Source organism: Octopus sinensis, linkage group LG28, assembly GCF_006345805.1.
Source record: "Octopus sinensis linkage group LG28, ASM634580v1, whole genome shotgun sequence".
In the NCBI taxonomy this organism is placed as follows: domain Eukaryota; kingdom Metazoa; phylum Mollusca; class Cephalopoda; order Octopoda; family Octopodidae; genus Octopus; species Octopus sinensis.
In genome coordinates, this window is record NC_043024.1 from 6923721 (window position 1) to 6951700 (window position 27980).

General features: G+C 38.3%; 1 protein-coding gene across 6 annotated transcripts in view; it reads left to right on the top strand.

Moving 5' to 3' along the window:
- The window catches only part of LOC115225885 (moesin), a 138327-nt gene that overhangs the window by 55942 nt on the left and 54405 nt on the right, over positions 1-27980 (top strand). For 3 of the 6 annotated variants that reach the window (XM_036514537.1, XM_036514535.1, XM_036514536.1), the window contains exons 3-4: positions 6885-6953; positions 13371-13454. In XM_036514537.1, coding sequence (XP_036370430.1) covers positions 6885-6953; positions 13371-13454 — 153 coding nt within the window. The remainder of the gene's footprint in view (positions 1-6884; positions 6954-13370; positions 13455-27980) is intronic. The other 3 variants (XM_029796884.2, XM_029796886.2, XM_036514538.1) reach the window with 1 other exon arrangement.

The following is a 27980-nucleotide window of genomic DNA, read 5'->3' on the forward strand; positions in this document are numbered from 1 at the left end:
GCATTGGTTGTCAAGCAATGCTAGGGGGACAAACACAGACACACAAACATATACACACACACTTGTATATATATACATATATATGACAGGCTTCTTTCAGTTTCCGTCTACCAAATCCACTCACAAGGCATTGGTCGGCCCGGGGCTATAGCAGAAGACACTTGCCCAAGATGTCACACAGTGGGACTGAACCCGGGACCATGTGGTTGGTTAGCAAGCTACTTACCACACAGCGACTCCTGCGCCTATGTGGCAAATTTCCAGAAAAGAAAGAAACATTATAAAATGCTTATGTAATATTGTTTACAAAAAAAATATGCAATAAAAAATTTGTCAGCCTTTTTTTATATTCATTACAATAATTGTTTCTGGTATAAATTAATATTATTAAAAAATATTACCAGTCTGTGGCACATTGGGGGGGGGGGGGCTGCCAGTATGCGACATCAGAAAGTTTGGGAAGCTCATTCTGCCTTGGCTTTGTTTCCCATTTTCCTTGGCTAACTTGGAAGCCTACTATGGATGACCATTTATAGTACTTACAGTGTTCCTATTGGTTTGGTTCATCAATGAACTAAATCCTTCGTATTCATTGTATACTATATGTATATATCGTATTCTTTTATTATTTTACTTTTTTCGGTCATTTGACTGCGGCCATGCTGGAGCACTGCCTTTTAGTCGAAGATATCAACTCCAAGACTTTACAAGTCTAGTACTTATGGCCATGGTTGATCAGGCATGAGTGAATTTGGTAAACAGAAACCAATGGGAGAAAACCATCATGAGAGTGTGTGCGTGTGTGCATGCTGACCCCTCTCTAGAAACATTTGACTGTTGTATATGTGTCACCTTCATATATTTAGGGCGGCGAGATGGCAGAATTGTTAGCATGCCGGGCGAAATGCTTAGTGGTATTTCATCTCCCATTACGTTCTGAGTTCAAATTCTGCCGAGGTTGACTTTGCCTTTCATCCTTTCAGGGTCAATTAAATAAGTCCCAGTTATGCACCCTGGTTGATGTAATCGACTCAATCCCTTCGTCTGGTAAATATATCTGTTAAAATGAGATGTTGGTGTTATTTTCGTATTTGTGTAATTAAGACAATGTATTCACCACCACACGCCTTCTGTGTATGTGTGTGTGTATAAATTATCAAAGACAGGTGACTTTATGGTAGAGCTGTTTAAAGAGGGTTAAAAAAAGAAAAATCAAGATTGATTTAATGTCTAATCACTGTTGACCTTTGAACCCTGACATTGTTTATTTCAGCTGGGTCATGCTGAAGATTTAATTTGCTGTAAAACAAAAACTCGACATGATTGTGTAAGATGTTAAATTTTGATCAGTATTTTATCTTTGCAGATAGCATAGTTTTTGTTTTATCAGTTTTAAGCCTTCATCTGACCTGGTTTGTTCTCTTAGTAGTTTTAATACTGTGGTTATCTAGTACAAAATATCACCTATCACGTGTTCAAATCTTGATTTGGACCCCTCCTTTTTTTTGTTTTTTTTAAAAAATACTTTAGATAATTATCACCATATTTTTAATTGATTAGTTTTAATCTATTATGAAAATAATAAAAAATTTGGAAGGATTTTGTAAACTCTTAACTCTTTATTTGTCAGTTTAAAGCCTTTTAAAAAGTTTCCCCTGAACGTCTGTGCTGGTTTTCAGGCTTATTGTTGGCCCTTGTTTCATGATCTAAGTAATATCAAGTTCTCCTTTTCTAAGTCCCAAGTTGTGGAGGTGGGGAAAAAAAAAGGGAATATGTATCATATGATGCTTGGATGCCAGGGAATTTTCATAATCGTCACCAAATTTCTAATGGATTAGCTTTTAATCAGTTATGAAAATAATCTGCCTTAATTCTTTGGCAGTTTAAAGCATCTTAATAAGTTACTACTAAACGTGTGCTCATTTTCGGACTTTTATTTGGCCCTTGTTTCATGTTCTGAGTAATATCAAGTTTTTCTTTCCTAAGTCCCAAGTTACTGCGATGGTTGAAATAAAAATTGGGAATGCGTATCATATCAAATGCATGGACACCAGGGAAATATGTCCTATATATTGCACATGATACACAAGATGGGCAAATTTTGTTTGGGTCATGATGTTAAGAACTTAAGTAGCAATGGTAAGTTTTAATTTTAACTATGAACATTTTACAAGTGGTTTTGATCCTCCTATAACCAGAGGCAATCTTGGGGGTTGGTTGTTAATCAGAGGTTAACCTTTCACAAAGTCAATAAGTACCAGTTATATGATGGGAGGATTCAAGTGTTTGTCATTTCTCTCAAGAGGCATTTTATGAAGGCAAGGATGATAAAAATGATGGTGTTGAACTAAATAATTTCTTAGTTAGTGCCATTTTGAGATCAAATCTGTCTAGAGCCAGGGCCTTGCCTTTCATACTGACCTTAAATTGAACCTGCAATTCTCCCATTAAAAAAAAAAAAATGAAGTTTTTACCTTTGTAAAAAGATTTGGTTGCTATTTCTAGCTTTTAGGAGTTCCCTTGTTGGCTTGAATTCACAAATACAGATTTAACTTATTTTTTTTTGATTTATTAAATCTTGAAGATTAGCCATATTGTCAGGAGACCCCTTATAAATTTACATGGTTATGTGATTAAAAAACTTGCTTCACAGTCATGTGGTTTCAAGTTCAATCTCACTGCATAGCACCTCAGGCAAGTATCTTTTGGTTTTGGTGAGGTTGTAAAGGCTGCTGCATGTAGACATGTGCCCTTCAAGCGACTCTTCTAATTACAAAATTAACTTTGTATCTTGTCAAAAGGGGTTGTGTGCAATTTTTATTTCTAGTCGGACATATCGGGCTAGTTACCTGGTTTCTATGACTGAGATCACACCATTCTCTTGGACAGGACACCAGTCCCTTACAAATTTACTGTTTTACATCTGGGTGAACTGCAGCAGTGGGGAATAAAGTGCTTTACCCAAGAACACAATGCAGTAACTGGCCTGAAAGTTGAAACCACAATCCTGTGATTATGAGTACAACATCCTAACCTCAAGGACAAGCATCTTCACAAATTTGTCTTAACAATTGGTGATATTTTAGTGCTTGACCTGAACAATAACAATAATATCGAAAAATACCTTAGTAATGAGAACCCATGTTTGAAATTTCCCAAAGACACCTGAAGAAGACTGGAGGGTATATCAGCCGAAACGTTGTGTTAACAACAAACAAGGTGAGGACGAATAGCCATCGAATGTAAATAATGTAAATAAAGACCTTGTGGTTCTTCCAGAACTGTCTTTAGACATTGGAAATATTTTTCCCTTGAATATTTTATTTGCTAGCATTTGTTTGATGGGTTTTCACCCATGTCTATGACATGGTTTTTTTGTGGCTGGATGCTTTTCCCGTCTCCAATCATTTTACAGCTCTTGGTCACTTGAAAAACTAGGTTAGCCTGTCGGTTTCATGTCCTCAAAGAAAGCATAAACGTAGCAACCTTTTATCTTTTCTGCATTTGATTAACAAAATTAATATTAATGTCCCACCCCCTTCAAAACAAACTGCTCTAGTAGTGGCAGTATTACAAATACTATTGCTCTTTGTGTCTTGAGGTTATAAATTATCTTGAGTCCTGAATTTGAAGTCCCCCCCCCCTTAAATACCTCCAACAAGGAGGCCTCTCTGCAGTTCATTTGTTCTGGATATACTTATTTAGGTGCACAATTATTTAAGCTCTCTAATCTTCGTAGAAATCTTCATAGTTTTTAGTTGGCAATTTGTTTGGAAGAAATGATACAGAAATATTCTTTTATTCTGCTTTTTAACTTGTTTTGAAACTGTTTGTTGAAACAAATGTACTTTGGTGGGGTCATATTGCCAATAGGCACATGCACTGGTTGCAGTTCACTTGAGTTTTAGTTTTTTTCTTTTAGATAATTAACCAAACTTCATCATGCTAATGTGACCTTTTTGATAAAGAATTAGAAGTTATCAAGGAAGCCACAGTACTGTGATGAAAAAAATTAGACAAATAAGCTTTTAGTAAAACTAAAACCATGATTGTACCAAAGGAATTTTATGGATATTTTCTACTCATCTCTATAGTTTAAGCCTGGATAGGTGTTCCTGGTCATTGCAGCTCTGTTGAACAGTTTTCCTGTGAAAGTTTAGTTTGAATAATGTATTCCATTGGTGTTGAATCTTGTTTAAAAATATCCAGTTCCTCCTTCAGTTTTATTTAAGTCTTCAATTTACTTAAACAGGAAAAGAAAGTGATTATAGTCAGTCTGAGATGAGATGGAGCTCTGCTCCCAACTATTACAAGGCTGTCAAACCTAGTAAAATTGATGCTGGACTGGGATTCAACATTGGGAGCTCTGTAGAAAATCTGTATGCTGGCATGACTGTGGTTACGGAATTTGCTTCTCAACCTTGTGATTTGGGGTTGAATCACATAGTGTGGTACCAACCCTGGCCTAACCAAATCCTGAGTGAATTTTGGTTGATGGAAGCTGAAAGAAGACCAATCGTGGCCGTTTCCATCCTCCTCTGGCCCCTGTGCTGGTAGCATGTAAAAAGCACCCAATACACTCACAGAGTGGTTGGCATTAGGAAGGGCATCCAGCTGTAGAAACACTGCCAGATCAGACTGGAGCATAGTTCAGCCTTCTGGCTTCCCAGACCCTGGTCAAACCGTCCAACCCATGCTAGCATGGAAAACGGACGTTAAACATGATGATGGTGATGAATATTGAAAAATACTTTAGGAATGAGAACCCAGGTTTGAGATTTCCCCAAGACATCTGATGAAGGCTGGAGGGTATATCAACGGAAATGTGTTAACAAAGATGAGGACAAATGGCCATCAAATGTAATTAATGTACATAATTCCTCAACTCTTAAATATAGAACTGTATAATCCTGTATTATCTTGTAGCTTTGAGATTTTTGTAATGTGATGACTTATTTTTAGTAGATTAGATGTGAGAGGCTAGATAGATCTGGCTGGTTTGAACATAAAATGGATTATTATTTAAGCCGGATATGGCCAGTTTGAATGCTAAAAGGTTAAACCAAATATCGGGCCTTCCACTCAAGGGTGGTAATTGGTAGGGGTCTGTTATGATTGACTGCTACAGTGCAGTTTGCTAGAGATACCTGAAGGCCAAGTATTGGTGTTTGACGAGATGTTGTCATTGGATCGGTGATGTACAGGTACTCCTGGTGGGCCACACTAAACTATTGATGGTTCACTCGAAAGACCAAGAAATCAGCACTTTTTTTATATTCTTTTATTCATTTATTTGTTTCAGTCATTTGACTGTGGCCATACTAGGGCACTGCCTTTAGTTGAACAAATTGACCCCAGGACTTATTCTTTGTAAGCCTAGTACTTATATTGGTTTCTTTTGCCAAACCGCTAAGTTATGGGGATGTAAACACACCAGCATCGGTTGTCAAGCGATGGTGAGGACACACACACATATATATGAGGGGCTTCTTTCAGTTTCCGTCTATCAAATCCACTCAAAGCTTTGGTCTGCCTGAGGCTATAGTAGAAAACACTTGCCCAAGGTGCCACACAGTGGGACTGAACCCAGAACCATGTGGTTGGTAAGCAAACTACTTACCACACAGCCACTCCTGTTCCTATGAAATTGGTAGGGATCTATTATGTAAAACTTTTTTAGGTTTGATTCTCTAGGCCAGTATGGGTTAGATGGAACTTTTTGTACCACTGTGTAAGAGACGGATTGTATAGGATACGGTGTACCTATTAAGATGGCAAGCTGGCAGTATCATTAATACGTTGGGCAAAATGTTTAGCGGCATTCCGTCTGTCTTCATGTTCTGAGTTCGAATTCTTCCGACTTTGCTTTTCATCCTTTCAGGGTTAATAGAATAAGTGCCAGTTGAGTACTGGGGTCGATGCAATCAACTTACACCACCTCCCCCAAATTTCAGGCCTTCTACTATAGAAAGGATTAGACTGAAGGAGCAATGGGCCTTCATGGCATCCTTTCTCCTTCTCTCTCTCTCTGGCTTCCCTCCCACCCTCTCTCTCTCTGGCTTCCCTCCCACCTTCTCTCTCTCTCTCTGGCTTCCCCCCACCCTCTCTCTCTCTCTGGCTTCCCTCCCACCCACCCTCTCTGGCTTCCCTCCCACCCTCCCTCTCTGGCTTCCCTCCCACCCACCCTCTCTGGCTTCCCTCCCACCCACCCTCTCTGGCTTCCCTCCCTCCCACCCTCTCTCTCTGGCTTCCCTCCCTCCCACCCTCTCTCTCTGGCTTCCCTCCCTCCCACCCTCTCTCTGGCTTCCCTCCCAACCACCCTCTCTCTCTGGCTTCCCACCCACCCTCTCTCTCTCTGGCTTCCCACCCACCCTCTCTCTCTCTGGCTTCCCTCCCACCCTCTCTATCTGGCTTCCCTCCCACCCTCTCTCTCTATTTGGCTTCCCTCCCACCCTCGGCCTCTGGCTGCCTCTCTCTCTGTCTGTCCTCCTTCCCACCTCTTTCTCTCTCTCTGGCTGTCCTCCCTCCCTGTCACTCCCCAACTAAAGCACTGTTGACCACTTATCCTTCCCAGCTGGCCAGTTGCACCCCCTCACCGTTCTCCATTTCATCCCTGTCACCCCCTCACACAGCTGAATTACTACCCCTCCCCCCTCCTTAGTCTGTCATTAATGTGTATCTAAGCTGTTAACATTCTTGTCTCCATTATATATATTATTACGACCAACACAAACATGGTTTACCATCATAAACCAGACACTTTCTCAAATTTTATTAAAGTTTTGAATTTCCTTTTATATTTTTTGTTTTTTTTTAAAGAAAAATACCCCAAAATCTTAAACTTTTTACTGTTTTCTTTATTTTTCAAAAAAAAAAAAAAACAGATTTTAGATGCTATAGATAGCTTTGTGTCTCAAGCTGTCCCCTGGGATGTCTTCAAAGGTCATACGAAGGTCAGGATACATTGCACATTGAGCAGCAGAAAATGTATAAGGGGGAAAAAAAAAATTTCCCCCCCACCTCAAACTCTCCTCATAGAATGCACAAAGAATTTAGTCATTGTTTTCGTTCTTTGAATTATTAAACTCCTCCACTTACCTCATTCCTTTTAGATGATCAATATATATATTTTTCCCACTCTATCCTCTCGTCTTGCTTGCAGGATATGTCTGCTAGTTGTATTATTACTTGCCGCTATTTTTGTTGTTATTATTGCTATTTTTCCTATTGTTGTTGTTGTTGTTGCCTGCAGATAAAAAAGAAAAGCATCTTGTACACTGTTACTGTTTGCTTCGTTGTGTAAAGTATTTCTTTCTGTTTTGACCCTTTAACATTCAGATTTCGTTGTCAAATGTAAAACATTTACTCGTTAAATTCAAATTATGATGAATGTAAACAAACAAACAAAGTTTGCTTTAAAAGCGTTGAGATGTCTTAGAAAGTTAAATAAGTGATTTTAAATTCTCAAACTCCGGATAATGTTAATAATCTAAGCCTGATGGAGTAGCTTATCCTGTTCAGGCTGTATTAGTAGCTTTATCCTGTGTCTGAGAATTTAAAACCACTTCTTTAATAGTTATTAATGTCGTTTTGTATTAATCATGTATTATCTCATAGCTTTGAGATTTTGATGGTGACAGTTTTATTGTTTTATTCTTAGAAGAATGACATTGTAGGGTCAGTGTAAGAGGCTGGATCTGTTTAGTTTGAACATAAAACAGGTAGAATATTTTGGCTAGATTTGGCCCGTTTAAATGCTAAAGGGTTAACCTTTTTGATAGCAACCCATCTGAAACCACCCCAAGTTCTATGATAAACTCAATGTTTTCAAGTGGCCTGAATTCTAATCATCTATCAAGCTTTTCTGCTAATTTGTTCCAGGCCCCAGCTTAATAATGAGTTAGTTTACTAAATTCTTTTTGTTGTGTCTAGGGAGAGTCATTATGCCATTGTTCAGTTCCACTCATTTGTTATTATTAGTCAACTGGGTTAAATTGACTCTCCCTAGATAAAATTTGTTTCAACACACAAATTCACATAAAGAATCTTGCAAACCAGATACAAAAATGAACTAAATTCTTCATTTTTTTAATATTACTTGAAACAAAAGCAGTATATGTCAACAGAAATTTGGTAACAAAAGGGTTAAAAGTGGTTTTAAAATGGCCTTTTTCTAGATTTGAACTGATAATTAAAAAAATAGAATCAAAACAAAACTTTATTCTGCAAGGAAAATATAAATTGGATGCCATGTTTTTAGTAACAGCTGATATGTTAACGGCCCTCCCTCCCTCCTCTCTGACCCTCATGACTTAGGAACCTCAAAGTTGGTGGGTCTTGTTCCTGGTTTTATAGAATTGTTTTTAAATGGTTATAAGCTTAAGCCAATCCCATGGTTGGAAAGGATTTATATAGATGTGCCATGTTTTGTAATGAAATGGAGAAAGAAACATTTTCTTTGACAGTGCTCCATCATGGCCACAGCCTCTAGCTGAAACTGATAATAGAATATTTTGGTAGGGATATGGCTAGTATTTGAAGCTCACTGCTTCAGGTGGTGACTCAACATGCTAAAAATAGCAATGAAACTGTCATGTACACCAGTACTTCTCAAACTATCTGATGTGTCAGGGACCGGTAATATTCCTTAGTAATATTTATTTATACCGGAAACAATATATACAATGAATATAATAAAAGTTGACAATTTTTTTTTATCTTATATTTATTTTGTAAATAAATAATACAATATTACATAAGCATTTTATAATGTTTCTTTCTTTTCTGGAAAGTTGCCACATACCAGCAGCTGATGGTTTATGGACCACTACTTTGAGTAGCACTGATTTACACTGTATCTTGAAAGACAAATATTCGCTAATGTAGTTTCTGGTATACAAAAAGATGGACAGTCACAATTGGAGTGTCTTTTTTTGAATTGTAGATCTGCTGGAACATGGCTAACTATAGACACAGAGAGTGATTCTCTTCGTATTTTTGTCTGTCACGCTAGACTGAGGAACAGTCACCAGACAAGTCATAAGCAAGGTAGAATGTTCCTTCAGTAAACTGGTCTGTCTTTTCTGTCATGGAACTAGCACTTATATATCTTAATGAGAAAGTAGCTGGATTCAATTAGCTTGCTCAGCATACGTAATTAAGAAGTTGATTACTCTTTAAAAATGTAGTTTTGTCTATTCATTTAATGACAATTGTAAAGTAGTAAATTTCTGAGACGTCACTCTAGATCAGTTCTCTGCAGCCTTTTTTGCACTTGCTGTAAACTTTTCATTTCAAAATCTGGCGACATGCATGAACTAAAAATATAACTAAATGTATAAGAAAAAAAAATTATATTCAGATTACACTGGCACACCAGTGTGCCACAGCATACCAGTTGTGGACCACTGCTTTAGACCTGGGTACTTTTCTCCTCAATCCTTTCCATGAGCCAAGTAAGCATCTAAATTATGTTAATCGCTTTTCAAACCACCCAAAAGTTGTCATACATTCTTATATATATATATATATATATATATATATATATATATATATATATATATATATATATATATATGCATACTGCCAGTTTATAGAATTGTTGAATCAGTCTACTCTTTTAATTAGTCCTTGAGCCCTGCCAAGTGTTTTTCATCCTTTGTGGTAGATTAAAATGAATACCAGCTGTATATTGATGTCAACATGGCCCTTTGGGATTTCCAAAAGAAACATACCTTCTCTGGTGGTCTTCTGATGTATTCTCTCTGGTGCTTTTGTTTTTACTCGGTTCCATGCCATTCCTGTCCCCTTTCAGTTTCTCTTCTGCTGATCTCTGGCAGATGATCCACAAGGACTCTACCTGTTTTTCCTTAAGGCTTCTGAACCTAGGCTTGCCTTGTCAACACCTTTCTGGCTTTGAGATACTATTTACTTAGGGCCCAAGTGTCTTTGGATATCTAATATTTGAGATGTTTCTGTCATTTCCATTCCAGACTAATTATAATATTGATGCCATTTTTGACCATCCATGTAAAAACAAATTGGGACTTTCCCATATAAGATATCAGTCTCTTCACACTACTGAAGACTGGGTCTTTGGCTATAGAATAGGTTTTACACGTCAATGTCTGTCTAAATTTGAAGCTGTTACTTTTAAATCAGTTTTATGCAGAGCAGATGAATCGAACCTGTTCCATATCATAGAACTGAAGTTCATGCTGAAGATCTTAACAGCTATTGGCTGCTCTGACTGAAGTCTAGTGTCCTGTAGTGGTCAGTGAGTCTCCTAGCAAGATACAATGTGGAACGTTTTCCTGCCAATCACGAAACTTAAACTAGATATGGATTGCAACTGTAATAACAAGTGAGCCTCTCTGCAGTTGCTTAGCATTCTAGAAATAGCAGTCAAATTTTCCCTCTCAGTACCCTCTCTCAAATATACCCCCGTCTCAGTTGAAAGGGGCTTTTCTCCGCACTTGTGCCAGTGTCCTATAAGAAGCACTCAGTACATTTTGTAAAGTGGTTAGTTTTAGGAAGGGCACCCACTTGTAGAAACCATGTCAAATCTGACTTTGAGATCTCATGCAGCTGCTTGTATCCAGTCAAACTGTTCAACCTATGACAGCATGGAAAACAGATGTTAGATGTTGATTTTATATATCATCATCATCATCATAGCATGCACTTGCTCATGCTTGCATGGGTCAGTTTGTTGAGGCAGACTTTCTATGGCCAGATGCCTTTCTCGTTACCAACCCATACCTGTTTCCAAGCCAGGTAATATTTCTTCATGGTCCGATGTGTTCTTACAGAATATTGGAAATAAATGACACTGCTTGTATGACAGGGACACTTGTTTACAACTATCTTGTAATTGTTAAGAAAGAACACACACATTCAAAGTAGTTTTAATCACTTATGCCTTATTCTGAAATCTTGGTCCAATAAAATTTTGTCATGCCCCATTGGTGTGGTACCCCATCCCCTTACACATACCCCACCCTCTGGCATTGACGCTCTCTCATTGGTCCAGTGTCTTATTGCTGAGTGTCTGACAATCCCTGGCTGATTAAATTGCTGACCAAAGGCGTTCCAGTTATGACCATCCTGTCATTTTAGAAATATCCATCTCTGAATGATCCTGTGGTTTCCTCTTTTTAAAGCCAATAGAGGTGGGGGTGATTTGAGTGAGGTTTAGTTGCTATTTCTAGCAGCTTGAGTGACTGCATAAAAGCTTCCTAGTTGTTTGTGACAGATTGGAATGTCATGTAATTAGAGGGTAGATTTATGTGGGTCACCTCATGCAGTGAATTTTTCACAGGCTGTCAAGGTCTTCCCTCTCCACTCCATGTGAATGACTAGCTTTCACACTCTCTCTTTCTCTCTCTCTCTCATTATAATTGTTATGAGTCCTCTAAATTATGCTTCCCTGTAGAATATGTTCCAACTTGTTTAGTCTTTCTTCAATTATGGCCAGCTGTGGAATTCTGTGCATAGCATGCTTTAGTACCGAAGTGGACAGCTGTAAAAACAAAAAGCTGGACTATTTTAAACGGATTTTAATTTTTTATGTTACCAAACTGCCTGAGGTCACTCCTGCTTTTGTGATCCAAACAAACCCAGACTCTTTGAAAGTGTATTTAAACTTGTCTTGAGTTTTATGTAAGAATCTTTTTATCTCCTAACCCCTGTTTTGAGTATATATTTCACTCAAAATATTTTGATTAATTTTAGAAAAAAAAATAAAAAATAGAAATTCAAATTTATGAAGTATTTTTCCCAGATGGCTATGGAAGGACATTAGAAGGGGGAAATTGCTATGAGTTGTTTCAGATATTTTTTGTGTATTTTGAATGATGAGAGGAAAAATGGAATTTGATTTTTATATTCTTGTGTAGAAATAATCTACTTAGGTTCTATATTTTCAATTATTTATATATATATGTATTGCTTTGTATAATTCTTTTTTTGTTTTTCATTTGTAATTAATAGTTTAAAATGGTGGTGCCTCTCTAAAATATAAAGATGCATCATTAAGACTTGTTTACAAAGTTCATGATGCTGCTTACTATTGTGTTTACCATTCTTAATGAAATTTTTGCATTTTAAGATTGGTCGGAAGGGAGTTGGGGTATGTTGATGAACTGACAGAGCACAGACAAAATGCTGTGTGCTACTTTGTTTTATATCACTTTTTTTAGGAGTTCAAATCCTTGTCATGCTGGTGAAGTTGTTGGTTGTATCTTTCATCTTCACAGAATTGATTGAAGAAATATCAATCAAGAATCTTTCTATCCAAAATGCTCACATTTCTGATAACAACAAGTAATAATGATACTAATGATGGTTTCAATTTTGGCACAAGGCCAGCATGTTTGGGGGGTGGGGGCAAATCAATTACATTGACCCTCAGTGCTCAGCTGGTACTTAATTGACCCCGAAAGGATGAAAGACAGTTAACCTTGGCTGGAATTGAACACTGAACATAGACAAACAAAATGCTACTAAGCATTTTGCCTTTGCATGCTAACGATTCTGCCAATCAATAAGAAGAAAAAGAAGTAATAATAATAATAATAATAATAATAATAATAATAAAATTATTGAGGTACAATGCTGGGAATTTGCTGGGAGGGGAAACCATGAAATAAAACCCAATACTTGATTAATTTTATTGATTTCTGGAGGGGTGAAAAGCTAAGGTGCCTATTTCACTTCCTTGTAAAGTTAAGCAAAGTTAGCTCAATGGGATTTGAATTGCATATGTTGAGATCCTGGACAAATACCACAAGGTATTTAGTTTGAATCCTTAATGATTCTGCCAAACCACAATACCAGTAATATATTGGAAAAATGTCCTGTGTTTTGACTGGTGTAAACTGAATTGGACTCTTCAAGAGATGAAACTCGGGTGCAATAGGACTTGAAATGTCATGAAACCAAATTATTTATAATTTATAAATGGTTTGAACCCTTGAAGGGAGAGCATCCTTTTCATGGATTATCAAAAAGTGTTTCTGGGACTTTTCCAACTCAAAGATTCTGTTTTATAATCTTGGTATGAGGTTAACCTTTTTGGTACAAACCTGCATGAACCCACCCTGGTTCTGTGGTACAGATCTATGGTTTTAAAGTAATCTAAGTTAAAATCTTCCAAAATCTCAGGTTAATTTGTTCCAGACACTAGTTTAATGACAGTTATTTGATTAAAAATTTCATTATTTTTAAAATTAAAACAAAGTATACTTCAACAAATATGGTAATGGAAAGGTTAATGAAATGTAATATATTTTAATAGTTGCTAACTTTGTTGTTCTGTTTTTTAATTTTTCTCATTCAATTTTTTAACCCATTATATTCTTTGTCTTCAGGTAAATGTACGCGTCCAAACCATGGATGCGGAGCTGGAATTTGCCATCCAGCCCAGCACCACAGGCAAACAGCTTTTTGATCAGGTAAGTCTATACCCAGCTTCTCTTATTTTTACTGTTTCTTTCTTATTGTTAGTGCTTTACCCCCCATTTTCTGAATGGTGGCTCCTTTTTCAGTTTTTTACATCTACAATTGGGGTTACAATCTACAATCAGGGACCACGATTATTGCATAAGAAATGGATATGGCAATAGTTGTCATGCAAGTCAACAGTAGCTGTGTTGAAGGTAGTCATTGCACAGGTCAACAATAGCTGTCAATATGTAATTGTTGCACCAGCCAATGGTAGCCATGTCGATCGGTAGTTAGCACAAAAGCCATTGGTAGCTGTGCTAATATGTATTGTATTTATCTGTTCGTCACACCCCTAATTTAGTGTTAAATTTTTGTACAAAACTTTTAGCCCCTTCAGTTTTAGCCTTTCCTTATCAATAAGTCGTACCCCAGTTTTTTCAGTTAAAATAAAGTATGAAATCGTGACTGGTACACAAGGAGTAAATATGCTAGTTGTTACATGAGCCAACGGTAGCTCTGTCATTGCTGGTTATCCCTGCCACTATATGCTGTTATCTGGTTGATAACTGTTGCATGTGTAAAATGATAGCTGGTTATCATATAATGGAAATGAAAACCTTTAGTTCTCATGAGGTTTTCGGTGTTCTTGGAGATCGGTTGAAAAGCAAAACAAAGATAGTGAGTTGTCTTTGTTTCCACATCTGCTTTTCCATGCTGGCATGGGTTAGAGACCCACATACCCTTCTTGTAGCCAAACTTTTAACTTTTACAATTTGTGGTATTCAATGTATCTAATCTAAAAACCAGAATACACACGGATAATGCTACGAGGCATGAAGTACTGAAAGAAAACCCCAAGCAATCTAGCAGACTTCATTGGCAAACTAAGTATAATATTCACAGAATGGAATGAAAGTTGTTGCACGTCGTCATTTAATTTGCTAAAAATAAGAGCCAAATAGTCATCATGCTATTTAAAAAGGAGTGGGGAAGGACACAATCCTTTACTTGTCCAAAGCATTTTCATAAGTCTGTCCTCAATGCCCATGCTGGCTTTCAGACTTAGTTCTTGTTTCATATGTTCTGGGTAATATGACTTCCCATTCATAATTCCCAGGTTATTCTGGTGGTTAAAAAAAATAAAAAAAAAGTAAATGGGTATCATATGATGCATGATTGTCAGTGAAATGCATAGGACAGGCAAATGGTTTATCTAGTTAGGGGTAGGCTGCTTTAAACTAAACCCAAAAGTGAATTAACAGGTTTGTTAGATAAAGACTGACTTGGGTGTTAATGTGTTGCAAGAGGACCCAGAAGGAATGGGCTCTTATAAAATAAAGCAATGATAAAATCTTGTCTCTTGTCTCTTTTCTCTACTGTATTGCACATCATATTGTCCATATGTTTCTGTCGTATATCTGTTTCTCTGAGTCAAGGTTGCCAACTTCCTGTTCATTCATTTCTCCATTTTTTGGAGAAAGGGGTTTGAGCACAGTTAGTCCTGTTGCTTGTCCCATTGGTGCAATATGGTCAGTTCAGAGAGAGTAACACACAAAGAATTCATGTTAGTAATTGTACCCTGGGAGGACAAAAGACAAAGCTGTTGCCATTGAAGTTTGAACTCAGAACTCAGAGCTCTAAAACAAATACAAAGCATTTTGTATCTCATTACAACTAACTCTATTAATTAACTGACTTAATTAGTTCAAAAGAACTCTAGTAAAACCCTTAAATGTACATAGTGTTATTGACCCTGAAGAATTACTCAGAATTTATAAATGGCTTGAACTCCTGAAAGGAGAGATCCTTTTCATGGATTACCAGAAAGTGTTTCTGGGACAGGATTCAAAATTGGTTCTTTTGAAAGACATTGCTGTTTTTTTAGGGCTTCTCATCTCCTTAACTACTCGAAACACTCAATCCAATTTTAAACCCCTCTTCAAATTACATTCAAGCATCGTTGATATGTTGTCTCTTGACCCTCATTTTATGTTTTATCCCACAGTCCCAATACGATATCTTAATTTTGACGTGAGTGGTGTAGTATTTTCACACTATACCATATGTGAGGCAAGTATCACATAAGTAGTGTTAGATACCCACGTCCCACATTACATCCTAGATACCACATGACCTACCTGTGGTCAATTAAAAATTTAAGGGAAACTTCAGGATTTCATTGGATAATTTGTGAGTCGGGGTTTCAACCCAAGTATTTCTCTTTTTATATTTCTGTGGCACCTCTTCTGAAGACCTCAAACCAGACAGGTAGCCTGTTGGTTACCTTCGTGGTTATGGCAAACCTTTTCAGCCCTGTATTGCTCCTGTTATTGGAGTGTTACTTATACACTTGTATAATACATGTATTTTAGTTTTTAGGTAAATGCTTTATCTTGTTTCAGTCTGTGGCCATGCTGGGGCCAAATGGACCCCTGTACTTTTATTTTTCATTTTTTTTTAAGCCTTGTTCTTAATCTATCCATCTCTTTTGAACTGCAAGGTTACAGGGATGTAAACAAGCCAACACCAGCTGTCAAGTGCTTGTTGAACACTGTCTGTGTGTGTGTGTGTGTACACACACACACACACACACACAACGTGGGTTTCTTTCAGTTTCTATCTTCCAAATCCACTGACAAGCCTTTGGTCAGCCAGAGACAGTTGCCCAAGGTGCCACACAGTGGGACTGAACATGAAACCACGTGGTTGAGAAGCAAACCTCTTACCACACAGCCATGGCTATGCCTTATACACTTGCAGATAAGTGTTTCAAAACAGGATGTTGCAGAGAGATTTTTGTTTCAAACATGTTGTCATTGCGGATACGTCATTGTCTCATTACTGAGTGGTGGCCTGGACCTGCTAGAAATAAAAACCAACCCCCCTGCAGATAATACAGACGATATAGTTTGGTATACACATAATCTGAAATTACTCCCTTGGTAAGTCAAGGAAGGACTTCAGATTTCAAACACTTTCCTTAAAAGTTGTGATGGCCATGGGTAGCTGTCAGGTCTGCTGAAGCAAGGTCGACCTGGGGCTAAAATTTTACTATTTTTGTTGACTCCTCCCCCTTACATTGAGAGGTATTGTGTGCACTCCTTAATCACTTAGACAAGAGTATCTTGTCCTAAACATTAGCTACTCTCTCTTTTTTTCTCTCTTTAAATGGTGGTGGTGGTGGGAGGAGAGAAACATGCATGTCATTTGCTGTTGCTATGTTGACACTTGTTTCTTCAGCCATCCCAGACAACCATCTCTCTCTCCCTCTCCCCCTCCCCCCTCCCCCCAAGTCAGTATCTAGACGAAATTGGTTGGTGGTTTGAATGTTGGCTGTTATTTGACCAAACACACCTGGACCAGAAATGTCATCAGTTGATATACAAGAGTCAGTCAAATGTTTTCTTCTTATACAGAAACATTGCAAATTATCATCATCGTTATTTTTGAAGGTGGCGAACTGGCAGAATCGTTAGCACACTGGGCAAAATTCTTAGTCGTATTTCATCTGCTACATTCTAATTTCAGATTCCACCGAGGTTGACTTTGCTTTTCATCTGTTAGGATTTTATTCAACATATTCCCTTCAGATTCATACACTTATTCATACACTGTGGTCCTTCAGTTTTTGTAAGCCCTGTAAGAAAACTTGGGCCTCCAATCAGGCCTTTTGCAATACCCTTAAGGCCATGAACTTTTCAGCACCCCCTCTTATATGTTTACATGTATGTCTATATCTGTGTCAGTGGTTATATGATGTCATTAATGTTAACAATTTCCTGTTTCTTAATCCTTCTATTTCTTTGTCTCTCCTCTCTTTCCTCATCCCATTTGTGTATACTGATTACTGATGTGTAAACATGTCTGCATTTTGCTCTGTATATCCTGCTTTCACAAACACACTTTTATGCCCCCTCATCTATTACATAAAGCAACACCAGTTGTCCAGCAGTGGGGGGAGGGGACTTGCACACTCTTGCGCTCTCTCTCTTGTGTGTGTGTGTATATATATATATTTATTTATATATAATAAAGGGTAAAGACCCCCTTTCAGTTACAAATAATCATGGCATTGCACCTAGAAAATTCCTCTTTGAGGTACTGTGGAAGACCAGCAGCCTCCCCTCTCCATGCCACCAATGTTATCCAAGGGAAAGGCAAAGACTGATACAGCTTGGCACCAGTGACATTACAACTCATTTCTACAACTGAGTGAACTGGAACAATGGGAAAATAAAGTGCTTTGCCCAAGAACACTACAACCAGGTCTGGGAATCAAACTCGCAACCTTGATAGTAAGCCCAATGCTCTAACCACCATGTGCTAGGAAGGGCATCCGGCTGTAGAAACTTTTGTAGCCAATTCTTCTGACTGTTCTACTCCATTGTAAACTGACATTGAATGATGTTGGCACACACATGCTCCCATGCAGTTTCTGGTTACCAAATTCACTCACAAGGCATTGGCCCAGAGTCACAGAAGGCATTTTCCAAGGTACCCCAGTAGGACTAAACCAGGGGTCACCAAAGTATTTTCATGGTGGGCCAGATAAGAGCACAGTCTGTATAACCATTTTGTTCCAATACAATACCATGAATACACAAAAAAATAAAGGTAATCACATTTAATTCCCAAAAAGTTATCAAAGAAGGCGACATTTGCAATAAGATATATCACACCAAGTGCACACATGTCTGAATTTCATGAACTAAGCAGCAGAAAAGGTTAGAGATTTGCGAAACTGGTGTTTAGCTTTTATGATATTGATATTTGCTTTGGAATTGGCGCATCCAACCAAGAGAATTGCTTTGAAATGCTCATCAGTCAGTCTCTTTCTATATTCTGACTTCACATTCTTCATCATTGAAAATATTTGCTCAGAGACACAAGTTGTTCCAGACACTGATGTCATGCCAGAGGCAAATGAACCCTCATTGTAGGCATTTACACAAAGGGTACAGTGCAGAGGTGGGTTGGATGAACTGACCTCACAGGCTGCAGTTTGGTGACCCCTGGACTAAACTAAAACCATGTGATTGCAAAGTGGGCTTCTTGGCCATTCTTGAACCCCTTGTTCTGATGCTTTTGTAATGCTGTCTCCAACCCCCTTTTATCAAACAGCATTCCACAAACAACTCACTGCTCCAGGTTTTGCAAATTAACCCTTTAGTATTTAAATGAACCACATCTGGTTAAAATATTCCATCTGTTTTATGTTCAAACTGATCTGATCCTGGCTCCTACGCTACAATGATATTCTAAAAACAAACAATCACATCATCGAAATCTCAAGGATATGAGATAATGCATGATTAATTCAAAAACAATGTAAATAAATAAGCAATTCTCTTGATAAAATAATCTGAATGTTAAAGGGTTAAAGAAAATAAGAATTGGGAATTTGACTGGCACTCCAGTGGCCCCAGTGATGAGGGTTCCAGTTGATCCGATCAATGGAACAGCCTGCTTGTGAAATTCACAAGCAAGTGGTTGAGTATTCCACAGACACACATATATTCTGAACGTTCTAAGGGAGATTCTGCAGGACACAGAATGTGATAAGGTTGGCCCCTTGAAATAGAGGTTCTACTCATTTTTGCCATCTGAGTGAACTTGGAGCAATGTGAAGTAAAGTGTCTTGCTTAAGAACACTATTTTGCTAGAAATCGAATTTGTACTCGTAAGAGTGGGAGCTGAATACTCCAACCATGACAGCATCACTAAAAAATTGAAATAGAATTCAGTCGGAGAGAAAACAAAATTTTTAATCAAAATTCAATTTTTAATCTTGATTGAATTTTTAATTAAAAATGCAGTGAGGAAGGAGTCTTTCATTAATTAGTTTTATATTAATTCTTGGGTCTGATATTCTAATGCACCAGTAACTTCACCGTAATCAAAGAGGGAGGCGTATTGCTCAACCTGCTAGAAATAACAGCCAGATCTCAATCACACCTCTAATTTTAAGAAAGTGGCTGGACACATGGGATAGTTTCTGCACCCATAAAGCTTTTCTTTCTCCCTCCAATGTTGAACATGAAATTTTAAATATTCAAAATATTCTTAGAGTAAAGATCAAAATTTGTCCAACCCTTTTTCCAGTTCTGACTAGGGTTACATCAATGTAGCTGACTGCTCCCTCTACCCAAATTTCTTGCTTGGGGCCTCTCAAAGAAATCATTTTTAGAGCTGGTTTGGCATTGGCTTTTCAAAATGGCCACAACCACTTCAGATCAGGACAGAGAGAGCCCTTCTGTCTCTCATTCAATTTCTAGTTCTTTATGATATGTGGTTTGTGCCTGATCAATATGTTTAAGGTATTTCTCAGCACACAAGACTATTATTGGTACATATAAAATGTGTATTGTGTCTATTAAATATTTATCTCTCACCAGATGGGGCTACTTACCACTCAGCCAACCACATGGTTCTGGGTTCATTCCGACTGTATAAAAAATCTCTACTTGATCTTGTAGAAATAGCAGTCAAATCTTCCTACTGCCTTAACACAAAAAAAAAAATGATAAAATTAAAGAGGGTACTACTCTTAAAGAATACATGGAGATGGTCATGGTTTGATTGGAACTGACATAGAATTAAATAGCAAATTAGGCTGATTTCCATAAACGCAGAATCCTACATGTTTACACCTCAACTATGTACGAGTTGTAATGCATGTTTTGCATAACTTTCGGCAAAGTCTGGTTACACAAGTTTCCTTTCCACAAATGTCTGGTTACGCAAGTTTCCTCTTATGCCCACCCCCACCTTCCCACAGTTCCTTTACACTCTTTCTTCCTCTCTTCCTCTCTCTCTCTCTTTCTCTGCAGTCATTTCATTCACTTGTTTATTGGTTGTGACATGTAACAATACAGCCGGCCTACGTGGACAATAAAACAAGAATCCAGCTGGTCACATTGTTGGCAGGAGCAGGCTGGTCCTTTTGTTGCCCAGTACAATACTGACTGCTTGCCTACTGAATCAATTATGCAACAGGAGACTGTGTGTATATATATATAGACACACACACATGTATAATGCTATATATATATACACACACACACATACACATACATACATGGCCTCATGGAAAGCAGACCAGGTGTGGTTCGCATACACTCTGATAATGTTATTCTTTGCCATTCCCATCCCAGTATGTTGAACCTTAATCCTCTTGCTGTTGTTTAGCCCTGGGTCAGAAATGGAAAAAGAGACCCTATGGTGAAAGTGATCAAATCTGTTCTGACCACGATCTTTCCCTTTTTCTAAAGCGATTGACTGAGATTTGAAGGAGATTTTCATTATAGATAATTAGTCCTCGTTACATGCAACTGGTTAGTGTTGTCAATGAATGTATTGCTGGAAACACTTGTTCATCTCTTTTGTAAATGAAGGTATTTGCAATGTCGCAGGACTTATTTCTCTGTAGTAACTCTTAAATTCCTGTAAGACAGTATCACATTGGACTGTATTGGTGTTGGTCAGCCAGTTCTGAAACCCATTGTATCACAAGAGTCCTACCAACCTTGTTAACATTCATCATGAAGAAAGGGAGCATCTCTGTTCTGTTACAGATTCATTATAGGACTGGCTTTTTCACTTAGAAAATTTTTTAACATTTTCAAAAATCCCCAACTCTGCTGTCACTGAAAAATCTAAAACTGCCAAGTTAGCCAAATATCAAAACACTTTGGTCCTTGCAGTTGATTGTTTTTTGGTGTGGGTGAGGCAATGAACTCAGTTTTATAATGTAGACACAGGCAGGGCCGTGTGGTTAAGAAGCTCACATCCAAATGTAACCTGGGATTCAGTCTCACTGATTGGCATCTTGGGCAAGTGTCTTCTACCATAACCTCAGGCCAATTAAAGGCATGTGAATGGATTTGGTAGACAGAAATTGAAAGAAGCCTCTTTGTGTGTGTGTAGTTTTGTGATGCGATGGTTTAAAGTAAGCATTACTGCTGTCATACAAGAAATGTTTCCAGTCTTCTATGGAAAAAACATGTCTGGTCATGGGGAAATATTACCGAACTGGGAAACTGGTGTAGTTTGGTGACAAGAAGGGCATCCAGCCATAGAAAATTTGCCTCGACAAATTCCGTCTGACTTTATACTATGGGAAAATCAATGTTAATTGATGAACATCATATGGTGTTTGGAGATAAGAAATGATTGCTACACACCCTCACATTCTCTCTCTCTCTCACTTTGAGCTATGAGGCTTGAGTCTGTAGCTGTTTGCAAGGCAGTGAGGTACTGAATATTATTAAGTTTCCAGTTGTCAGCGTTGCCATCCAGTTGTCTCTGATGGAGAGGAAGAAAGGGCAATGTATGGCAGCAGTTCTTGCAATACCAGACATGTTAAGGAGTTTTTGATATCTCTGCCAGTTACCGATTATTTATTTGTTTTTACTGGTTTCTGTCTTTGAACTGCGACCATACTGGGGCATTGCTTTGATAGATTTTTAGCTGATCATAGCAACCCCAATATTTATTCTTCTGTTTGCTATCTTAATCTCTAATTGTTGTAATATTGTGGTGATATGAAGGTACATGGTTCATTGGTTACAGTATCAGACTCACAATCCTGAGGTTGTAAGTTCGAAACCTAGATTGGGCTGCGTGTTGTGTTCTTGAGCAAGATACTTTATTTCATGTTGCTCTAGTTCACTCAACTGTAGAAATGAGCTGCGACATCACTGGTGCCAAGCTGTATCGGCCCCTTTGCCTTTCCCTTGGATAACATCAGTGGTGGAGAAAGGAGAGGCTGGTATGCATGAGCGACAGCTAGTCTTCCATTAACAACCTTACCTTGACTTGTGCCTCGGTAGGTAACTTTGTAGGTGCAATCCCATGGTCATTCTTTACTGAAGTGGGTCTTTATTCCTTGTGGCACTATATAAACACTGGTGTTTCATTGTCAACAATATAAACTTGTTAACAGTTCAATTATGTTTGAGGCATATTTATACCCCTAAGAAAACCATTCACCATTTTGTCAAAATTTTGGGGGGAAGGGGGCTAGTCAATTACATCAACCCCAGTGCATAACTGGTACCTATTTCATTGACCCTGAAAGGATGAAAGGCAAAGTTCACCTCGCAGAATTTGAACTCAGAATGTTGTGGCACATGAAATACTGCTAAGCACTTCGCCCGGTGTGCTAATGATTCTGCCAGCTTGCCGCCTTAGCTTCTTAAATAAGGACTATTCTATAGAGCAGGGTTCTTAACTGAGGCCCAGATGACCTTTGTGGTTCCAGATAAAATTTTGTTATTGAAGCTTAGGTGTAATAAATTTGAAATATTAATATTTCTAAGTCTCTCCAAAGGAGACTACGACAGCAGTACTGGATATTAATAGTTATCGCCAAGCTAACATGGCAGTCCAGAGGAATAGGACGAATGCTGCCGTTGATTAGCACCAAGAGGCCATCGCCTCTAACTAACTATGTGACACACAAACTAGCTATTAATATGTAATAAATTAATTATACTTCTATAAACTCAGCATATTTGATTATTAAAAGCCTGATTTTTTTATACATCAAATGGTTAGAAGGCTCCATCTGTGTAAAATGGAAATCAAAGTGATCCATATGTAAAAAATGGTTGAGAAACACTACTAAAGAGCTTCTGCTGCTGCTAATAGCAGGGTGTTATTGGAATCGGTGACAGGTCTGCAGTTGCTTGTAATAGCAGCCAAACATTACATCAATATTCTATCATCTTAAAAGGGAAGGATATAAAATGTCTGAAGTAAGAAATGGGATGGTTGTTATAGGGTGTCTCACCTCCACATTTAGCCAAAATCTAATTTATATCTAGTTTGTCAGCTTCATGGACTGGTCCTACACCCACTGACCCCAGAATTAAAGTGACCAGACAGTGTGCAACATGAGTCATTCTGAACCTTATGGTGATACCTCAGATTATGGGTATTTTGGTTTATGAATGAGGACAGCTGCGTAAAGAAGTGCTGATTTCTGTGGAGGGAACCTGTGGAAGAGGCAGACCCAGGAAGACATGGGATGTGGTGGTGAAGCATGATGATCTTTGGATGTTGAGCCTCATGGAGGTAATGACAAGTGACTGAGACCTTTGGTGATTTGCTGTGCTTTAGAAGACACATCAAACTAAGTGAAATCATAGTTCTGGTCAGTGCCTGCGACATGTAAAATGCGTCCATGCCGGTGACCCGTAAAACATGCCAGTGCTGCTGACCTGTAAAACCCGCCCGTACCAGTGACCCATAAAACCTGCCAGTGATACAAAGGTACCCAGTATACTCTGAAGTGGTTAGTGTTAAGAAAGGCATCCAGCCATAGAAACCAAGTTAGAACTGATTGGAGCTTGGTGTAACTCTCCAGCTTGCTAGTTCCATTTTCACCCTTGCTAGCATGGGAAACAGACATTGAATGATGAAGTAGGATACACAAACTTCCCAACAATAACAGGTTACCTACCATTCTTATTTCTTTACTACCCACAAGGGGCTACACACAGAGGGGATAAACAAGGGCAAACGGATTAAGTCGATTATATCAACCCCAGTGCATAACTGGTACTTATTTAATCACCCCCCACCCCCCAGGATGAAAGGCAAAATCAATCTTGGTAGAATTTGAACTCAGAGTGTAGTGGCAGACTAAATATAACTAAACATTTTGCTCAGCGTGCTGATGATTCTTATTTCTTTACTGCCCACGAGGGGCTACACACAGAGGGGAAAAACAAGGACAGACAAACGGATTAAGTCGATTATATCGATCCCAGTGCCTAACTGGTACTTATTAAATCGACCCCGAAAGGATGAAAGGCAAAGTTGACCTCGGCAGAATTTCAACTCAGAATGTAGTGACAGATGAAATACTGCTAAGCATTTTGCCCAGCGTGCTAACGGTTCTGCCAGCTCACTGCCTTAATAATAATAATAATAATAATAATGGTTTCAAATTTGGCCACAAGGGCAGCAATTTTGGGGGCGGGGATGAGTCAATTACAACTGATAATTTACTGACCCTGAAAGGACGAAAGGCAAAGTAGATATCAGCAGAATTTGAGCTCAGAAGATAGCGACAGGCAAAATACTGCTGACAACTCTGACAGGTCGCTGCCTTCAATAATAATAATAATAACAATAATAAGCCTTTCTACTGGAAGCACAAGGCCTCAAGTCGATTACATCTACCCCAGTGTGTAACTGGTACTTATTTAATCACCCCCCACCCCCCAGGATGAAAGGCAAAATCAATCCTGGTAGAATTTGAACTCAGAATGTAGTGGCAGACTAAATACCACTAAGCACTTCGCCCGGCATGCTAACATTTCTGCCAGCTTGCCACCTTAAGGCTAGCTACCATGCTGCCATAGCTTTTACCTCAGACTGTTTGTGTTTGTCTAAAGCCTGTCTGTTTATGACCATCCCATAGACATAGATTTGTTTGCTAAGTATTAAAGAGTTAAGCAGGAAGTTCTGTTCTGTGGAGTGGGCCAGGGCCATCCTACCACATTTTGGTCACAGATAAAGCACTGTTTAAGAAGAGACAGTCTGCTGTTTGTCCTACAAGTAGTCTTCACACCATCTGTGCCTTTCTTTTTTCCACTTTCCACCAAACCATTATTATGGCAAATGGAAGAAAGATAACAACAAACCAGAGAACCGGTTTAATATAATGGTCTGCATCTGTTTAGTATTGGGAGACAGGAAATAAAATAAATTCCATCCCCTATGAATGCCAAGTACCAAAACCTAAAAAGGCATATAACAAAAAAAAAAATTTAGTTTTTGGTCTCCCCCCCCCCACTATTTTTCTGTCACCATGAAGAATTGGTATGTGTACATACGTTAGTCAATCTGTGTGTGTTATGTTCCTAGTATCTACAAGCTTCCAAAATATACTAAGGCTATACAAATAAACAACCCTCTACTAACATGTCTTGTAACACTCTTGTGAAAACATAATAGGGCAAAGTTTTTTTTATTATACTTTTTTTTTATAGTATACTTGAGAAATTTGGTTTGTAATGTAGATATACAAATACACACTAAGTTTTTTTGTATCTTCATACTCACTCACTTTGTGTTTTTGCCTATAAATTTACACACACACACACACACTAGCTTATGCACTCACTCACACTTGCTCTCTTGCTCAGTCTTTCTCACACACACACACACACACACACACTTGCTCTCTCTCTCTCACACACACACACACACATTGTATGAGTGGTTTTGCAGCTTTGTGATAATTATCAAGTCCTTTCCTTGTTTTAAACTGAAGAACCACAGCACATCCTAAACACTTGAGTATTTCAGGAAGCTGTGTAAAAGTAAGATAAAAGGTCAGTTTGTAGTGTTAAAAACAATACTGCTGTTACCATCACCACCACAACTACTACTACTACTGCTACTAGTAGTGGTGGTGGTTGTACAGGTTGTACAGTGGTGACTACTAACCTCCTAAATTGGTTGCTTGATGAAAATGTCTTTCATACTAATTTTGTAATAGTAAATGAATCTTGTATGATTGTTTCTCCGTTTCGGTTGTTTGTGTTGGCAGTTTTGACTCTTCCCTTGTAAAGCTGTGTGATGTCTACCTTCGACCTATTGACTAAGGAAAATAATCTGCATATAAACAAAAGAAAAAACATGAAATATGCAGTGCAAAAAAACGAAAAGAAAATGTTCATTAACACGGCTTTGAGTTAATTTTGAAAAATCTTGCCTCTCACAATATGGCCCCAGCAGACAAAATGGAGGTGGTGTTCTAGAGCAGAGGTTCTCAACTGGGGTCTATATGTACACTCAGGGTCCATATAAGATTTTTGGGGGTCCACAGATGCAATATAGTAAACTGAGAATCTATGGTTATTTTTCAGGGGCCTTGAAAAAAAAAAAAAAAAAAGCTGCTTCAGACAAGTTCATGCAATAAATTGGTCATGCTCCTACAATTCACAAAATACTTTAACAATTTTTATACAATTCTTAATAAAATTATAAAAATACAAAAGGATTTTTTAAACATCGAATGGTTATGCCAGTCCACCCATGTAAAATAGGGATCAAGAGTCCATAGGTAAAAAAAATAAAATGGTTGAGAACCCCTGTTCTGGAGGGAGATGAGCTGGAACGGTCACAAGGCTCACACTAGCAGACAACCATCTCTGCCTTCATAGTGATGAGCAGGTATATGGACCAGGGAGGCCAAGAGCACTGGAGGTTTCCGCTGCCACAGGCTCAGCCTTAAACCTGTTGGAGAGTAGCCAATACCTTGAGACTTTGCTTTTCTTGACCGGACAAGTAGCAAAACTTGGGCTTGTGGCTGACAACACTAAGTTGCTGCTGTAGGTGTCACAGTGTGGCATCCTGTATGAGGGGTTCTACTGCCACGGGACAGAAAAATTGTCATCCCAACTATGTTGCCTTAGACTCTTTTTTTTTTTTTTATATATATATAAAAAGACTTGCAGGAATGGCTGTGTGGTTGTCAAACGATGTTGGGGGGACAAACACAGACACACACACATACATATATATATATATGACGGGCTTCTTTGAGTTTCCGTCTACCAAATCCACTCACAAGTCTTTGGTCGGCCTGAGGCTATAATAGAAGACACTTGCCCAAGGTGCCACACAGTGGGATTGGACTCGGAACCATGTGGTTGGTAAGCAAGCTACTTACCACACAGCCACTCCTGCGCCTATTTTGTTACCATATTTTTATTGAAATACTCTGCCTTTGTTTCAATTAATTATGAAAATAAATTTATGATAAAATAGCTGTCATTATCAATCTGATGTTTGGGGCATAAATTAGCCTGAAATTTTGATGGAAGGTTTTTTTTAGATAACTTTAAAGCAGGAAGTTTGTATCATAAGAACTAGGGACAGTTTCAGGAGGGGTTGGTCACAAAAGGGTGAAAGAGATAAAGGACTGCAACATGTGACAGTGATTAAGATAAAGACCTCACCTATGCAACCTATAGTGGAGCAATGTGGTGGAGAAGGCCAATTCAACCCCTGCGGAATTGGCAACACAGGGGTAACATATAACAATAATGACTGGAGTTATTATTTTTAACATGGTTTTCCATGTTAGCAGTGGTTGTTTAGCTCTAAGTCAACTCCAACCAGGACCACCCCATTTGATATTCATGACTACATTATTTAGGATGCCTCTCTATTTTCAGAATGCCAGTGCATGATTTAATGGGAGCATATGCATTTGAAGCACTCCTGTATAGATTGTTTAACCCTAGTTCAGCTGTTATCAAGTGGTCCTGTTATCAAAAAAGGCATTCCATCCATGAACATCCTGTTTTGTTTTCAGGCAGTATACCTTGAATTGCTCTACTGAATCTGTCTTTTTTTATTATTTAAGACAGTAAAATGTGATTAGAGGGAGATTTGGCTGCTATCTCTAGAGGTTGAGGAGTGACTACTTGACTTCCTTGTTGAATTACAAAGGTCTCAATAGTATAGCTTAACTTGTCCCGACATCTCAACTAGGACTTGTATAGGGGTGC